This window comes from Octopus sinensis, linkage group LG11 (assembly GCF_006345805.1).
Source record: "Octopus sinensis linkage group LG11, ASM634580v1, whole genome shotgun sequence".
NCBI lineage: Eukaryota > Metazoa > Mollusca > Cephalopoda > Octopoda > Octopodidae > Octopus > Octopus sinensis.
The window spans coordinates 31,784,736-31,791,451 of record NC_043007.1 but is presented as its reverse complement, the minus strand read 5'-3'; the positions used below and the strand labels follow the sequence as shown (position 1 = coordinate 31,791,451).

Genomic DNA, 6,716 nt, shown 5'->3' with positions numbered 1-6,716 from the left:
TACAAAGAATAAGTCCTGGGGTCGATTTGCTCGACTAAAGGCAGTGCTCCAGCATGGCCACAGTCAAATGACTGAGACAAGTAAAAGAGTAAAAGAATTCTTGTGGAACCTCCTTTTACAGCTCATCTTGAGGCTTTATCTGTTTGGCAAATTCTTCGACAGACAGCAAATAATCCATAAATCCAACGATCGGGTACTTCGCCAAATAAACTTGGTGAAATATCTCTTCCAGATCCTTCAATTGGGTTTCACTCAAATCACTCTGTAAAATAAATGAGGAAAGTTTAGTCTCACACTGTTCTGACTTGGACAAATGTCTTGTACTCTAGCCTCAGGCCAACCAAAGTCTTTTTGAGTGGACGGAGTTTGTGAGGAATCCCATCATATAGATATGTGTTTGTATGTATGTGCACGTGTGTATGTGTGTGTGTGTGTTTATCCCTTGCCACCGATGCTGGTGTGTTTATGTCCCCATAACTTAGCAGTTTGGCAAAAGAGACCGATAGAATAAGTACTAGGCTTACAAAGAATAAGTCCTGGGGTCTATTTGCTCGACTAAAGGCAGAGTTCCAGCATGGCCACAGTCAAATGACTGAAACAAGTAAAAAAAGAGTATAGACAAAAAAAAGAAGAAAAACAAGATGATGGGTTAAAATCCTTAGTCTCAGATGGTCAAGTTTAGGAATTCATGTGAAAAGTGTACTGATGGTTGCTTATATAGAGGAGATGCCCGAGGACTCTACCTCTACAACCGCCGCAAGAATCAAGGGTGGAAAAGATAGATGAATGGATGGAATGATGGATGGATATTCAAGAGAACTTACAATGTCGTGTGCTTTACTGACGTCTGTTTCATGGAGGCTCATTTTAGCCACAGCATTGGTAGAATCTCTTCCGACTAATCGGTTATATACTGCATTCTTTCCGTAGAATTCTAGAAAAAAACGGAAAGCAAAATAGAAGGAACCGTTAAATATCAGCAGCAAGGTCAAATAGTTCGTTTTAAGCATGAAACATGAATAAAAATTTTTTAAATTTAACTGCTAAACAACGACATGGTTCTGGGCTCAGTCCCACTGCATGGCACCCTAGGCAAGTGCCTTCTACTATAGCCTCAGGCCAACCAAAGCTTTGTGAGTGGATTTGGTAGACGGAAACTGAAAGAAGCTCGTCATATGTGTGTGTGTGTGTGTGTGTGTGTGTATGTGTATGTGTGTGTATATATTTGTGTGTGAGTGTTTGTCCATCCAACATCGCTTGACAACCGATGTTGGTGTGTTTACATCCCCGTAACTTAGCGGTTCGGCAAAAGCGACCGATAGATTAAGTACTAGGCTTACAAAGAATAAGTCCTGGGGTGTCGATTATTTGCTCGACTAAAGGTGATGCTCCAGCATGGCCTCAGTCAAATGACTGAAACAAATAAATGAACAAAAGAAGCAAAGAATCATTAGTTGTTTTTTTAATGCAGGTCAGATTTAATTAAGCAAACTCATGATGAAAGGCGTTCCAGCTTTGACTTACACACTTCGGATGGCAATTTCTTGTTATCAGCAGCCATTTTTTTTTTTTTTTAGTAAAGTATTAGAAAATAAATTATTACATTCATGAGACGGACATAACAGTTGATCAGTGGACTTTCGGAATGGATATCATTACCCCATGGAGAAAACTACTGGGAAAAATTTACCGGAAAAGGGCACCGAATTGAAGGGTAACAAATGTAAAAAACAAATGTTTTGGACAAAAATACTACTACTAATAATAATAATAATAAGAAGAAGAAGAACAACAACAACAAAACCAAATATATGGCACCCTAGGCATAACACCAACATGAACTTCCAACTTGTCTCTTGAGGTCTCTGGGTGAGACTTGGAGCCAACTTGTACAAATGTAAAGCAAAAGTCAAACATATAATAATTGATGATGATGATGATGATGATGACGACGATGGTGATGATGATGATGATGATTCTTTCACTGAAGGAAACAATGACCCATTCCTTGCCCTTCTTCCTTCTCTATGAAGTAGTGATAGCTGTTCCAAATCAACTATTACACCTGTATTACAAGTGTGACAGTTCATTCACCTTATCCATTTGTAAATGTAAAATTGGCTGATGATAAATAAGGAAGTACCAAAGAAGCAAACAAAGAAAAAAATGCCCTTAGCCATGGATATTATAAGCTCTTTGGTAAGAATCACTCAAGGGTTCCAGTCGATCCGATCAACGGAACATTCTGCTTGAGAAATTAATGTTCAAATGGCTGAGTACTCTACAGACATGCGTATCTTTAACGTAGTTCTCAGGGGAGATCCAGTGTAACACAGAGTGTGACAAGGCCGGCCCTGTTTGAATTACAGGTACAAACTCATTTTTGCCAGGTGAGGGGACCGGAGCAACATGAAATAAAGTGTCTTGCTCAAGGATGCAATGCGCCAATGGAAATCGATCTCACGATCTTATGATCATGACCACATGCCTTCACATATATACATACATACATACATACATAAATACATACACATACATACATACATACATACATACATACATGATGGCCATCCACTCGTGACCGAGGAAGACCATTGCGACCTTCAGGAACATTGTGCGCTCTAGGACTAACTTATATTTTGCATTTGCGGCTCCATTGTTGGCTAATGAGCCCTGCTCTTGACAAGCATACACGACTGCAAACATTGCAGACCAAGCTTTCCCCATTCACTATACGAGCCGTGCGCTTTCGCGCAGCTCGCTTAAGTTCTTCATGCTGGATACGTGCTCTCTCAAAAGTGTCGATCCTCTCTTTAACCTGCTTCCTCCATCTGTGGTGATGACAGGCATTGTTCTCCCAGTCAGTGTCCTGCATATCACAGGCCTTTAACGAGGACTTGACAGTCCTTAAATACTTACATACATACATACATTCATACATGCATACACACACATACATACATTCATACATACATACATACATACATACATACATACATACATACACACACACATATACATACATACATACACACACATACATACATTCATACATACACACATACATACTTTCATACATACATACATACATTCATACATACATACATACATACACACACACACACACACACACACATACATACATTTATACATACATACATACATACATTCATACATACATACAGAGAGAGAATGTGTGGGAGATTGAGAGAACACAATTTTTATGTTTTCATTCATTAATCTTTTGATTAAATTTCGGTCAAGCATTTCCTCCGATTATGTCACCAAACAGAGGTGATTGTCCTACATGTTTACGTTATTGACACAACACTTCATTCATTTATTTGTTTCAAATATCTTCTACATATTAGAAGTCAAAAGAAGGTGGGCCGTTTTCATATTTTGCTTTAACATGTAGTAAAAAATAGGCGAAATTGTTTCATATTTTGGCTTAACATGTAGTGGAAAACAAATGAAATTGTTTCATATTTTGGCTTAACATGTAGTGGAAAACAAATGAAATTGTTTCATATTTTGGCTTAACATGTAGTGGAAAACAAATGAAATTGTTTCATATTTTGGCTTAACATGTAGTGGAAAACAAATGAAATTGTTTCATATTTTGGCTTAACATGTAGTGGAAAACAAATGAAATTGTTTCATATTTTGGCTTAACATGTAGTGGAAAACAAATGAAATTGTTTCATATTTTGGCTTAACATGTAGTGGAAAACAAATGAAATTGTTTCATATTTTGGCTTAACATGTAGTGGAAAACAAATGAAATTGTTTCATATTTTGGCTTAACATGTAGTGGAAAACAAATGAAATTGTTTCATATTTTGGCTTAACATGTAGTGGAAAACAAATGAAATTGTTTCATATTTTGGCTTAACATGTAGTGGAAAACAAATGAAATTGTTTCATATTTTGGCTTAACATGTAGTGAAAACAAATGAAATTGTTTCATATTTTGGCTTAACATGTAGTGGAAAACAAATGAAATTGTTTCATATTTTGGCTTAACATGTAGTGGAAAACAAATGAAATTGTTTCATATTTTGGCTTAACATGTAGTGGAAAACAAATGAAATTGTTTCATATTTTGGCTTAACATGTAGTGGAAAACAAATGAAATTGTTTCATATTTTGGCTTAACATGTAGTGGAAAACAAATGAAATTGTTTCATATTTTGGCTTAACATGTAGTGGAAAACAAATGAAATTGTTTCATATTTTGGCTTAACATGTAGTGGAAAACAAATGAAATTGTTTCATATTTTGGCTTAACATGTAGTGGAAAACAAATGAAATTGTTTCATATTTTGGCTTAACATGTAGTGGAAAACAAATGAAATTGTTTCATATTTTGGCTTAACATGTAGTGGAAAACAAATGAAATTGTTTCATATTTTGGCTTAACATGTAGTGGAAAACAAATGAAATTGTTTCATATTTTGGCTTAACATGTAGTGGAAAACAAATGAAATTGTTTCATATTTTGGCTTAACATGTAGTGAAAACAAATGAAATTGTTTCATATTTTGGCTTAACATGTAGTGGAAAACAAATGAAATTGTTTCATATTTTGGCTTAACATGTAGTGGAAAACAAATGAAATTGTTTCATATTTTGGCTTAACATGTAGTGGAAAACAAATGAAATTGTTTCATATTTTGGCTTAACATGTAGTGGAAAACAAATGAAATTGTTTCATTTTTGGCTTAACATGTAGTGGAAAACAAATGAAATTGTTTCATATTTTGGCTTAACATGTAGTGGAAAACAAATGAAATGTTTCATATTTTGGCTTAACATGTAGTGGAAAACAAATGAAATTGTTTCATATTTTGGCTTAACATGTAGTGGAAAACAAATGAAATTGTTTCATATTTTGGCTTAACATGTAGTGGAAAACAAATGAAATTGTTTCATATTTTGGCTTAACATGTAGTGGAAAACAAATGAAATTGTTTCATATTTTGGCTTAACATGTAGTGGAAAACAAATGAAATTGTTTCATATTTTGGCTAACATGTAGTGGAAAACAAATGAAATTGTTTCATATTTTGGCTTAACATGTAGTGGAAAACAAATGAAATTGTTTCATATTTTGGCTTAACATGTAGTGGAAAACAAATGAAATTGTTTCATATTTTGGCTTAACATGTAGTGGAAAACAAATGAAATTGTTTCATATTTTGGCTTAACATGTAGTGGAAAACAAATGAAATTGTTTCATATTTTGGCTTAACATGTAGTGGAAAACAAATGAAATTGTTTCATATTTTGGCTTAACATGTAGTGGAAAACAAATGAAATTGTTTCATATTTTGGCTTAACATGTAGTGGAAAACAAATGAAATGTTTCATATTTTGGCTTAACATGTAGTGGAAAACAAATGAAATTGTTTCATATTTTGGCTTAACATGTAGTGGAAAACAAATGAAATTGTTTCATATTTTGGCTTAACATGTAGTGGAAAACAAATGAAATTGTTTCATATTTTGGCTTAACATGTAGTGGAAAACAAATGAAATTGTTTCATATTTTGGCTTAACATGTAGTAAAAAGCAAATGAAACCCATGCATGTTTATACAGCAAATTCAAAAGACCCCCCCCCCCCATAAAAGCTCTGCCTAGGGTGGGTCCGTTCCCAGAGAGGTCTGAAACTTTTGGTCCAGTGGTAGAACGTCTGTCACGTTTACTGAATATAAGGTTTCGAATCCCACAGGCAGCTTTTGACTTCTATCCAAAGGATTTCTAACTCAAAATTAACACGCTATTTTTTTTGCTAGATCTACTTCGTATATTATAAATGTATATACACACATACACATACATACATACATACATACATACATTCATTCATACATACATACATGCATACATACATACATACATGCATGCATGCATACATATATACATATATGTATGCATACATACATATATACATAAATACATACATATATACATACATTCATTCATTCATACATACATACATACATTCATTCATACACGCATACATGGATGCATACATACATACATTCATTGATACATACATACATATGCATACATAGATAAAGAGAGAAAGAGAGAGAGAGAGAAATATTTTGTTTTCATTCATTAATCTTCTGATTAGTATTTCGGTCGAGCATTTCTTCTGATTATGTCACCAAACAGAGGTGATTGTCCTACATATTTACGTTATTGACACAACGCTTCATTCATTTACCTTATTTCTATGTTCTACATGTGGAAGTCAAAAGAAGACGAAGCAGTTTTATATTTTGCTCTAACATGTAAGGAAGAAAAGACGAAATAGTTTCAGATTTTACTCAAACATGTGGACTGAATGAATAAACTCTTTACAAAATTTCTCGGTGTTGATGTATAGATGCGGAAGTTCTCAAAAATACGAAAGGGCAAAGAGATTTAATGCTCCAATCACAATTGTGATTTCATAGGTGTTGAAACCAGAAGACAAAATGGCGGAAAAGACACTGCCAAGTATCTCTCCCGACCATCTAACAGGTCTGCCAGTCCGCCGTCCTGTAGTGGTATTCTTTCTTTATATCGATCCTGAAAAGATGAACAGCAAGTTTGACCTCCGTGAGATTTGAACTCAGAGCACAGAGAGAAAGAAAAAGAGAGAGAGAATCAGAAGAAATTTCGCAAAGCATTCTATATAATCTTTTCTACTATAGGCACAAG

At 34.5% G+C, this 6,716-nt stretch overlaps 1 protein-coding gene across 1 annotated transcript in view; it reads right to left on the bottom strand.

Moving 5' to 3' along the window:
• Positions 1-6,716, bottom strand: part of LOC115217588 (neudesin-like) — a 21,688-nt gene continuing 14,972 nt past the window's right edge. The window contains exons 3-4 of the mRNA XM_029787340.2: positions 825-934; positions 1-262 (exon numbers count right to left, since the gene is read on the bottom strand). Coding sequence (XP_029643200.1) covers positions 116-262; positions 825-934 — 257 coding nt within the window. The 3' untranslated portion in view covers positions 1-115. The remainder of the gene's footprint in view (positions 263-824; positions 935-6,716) is intronic.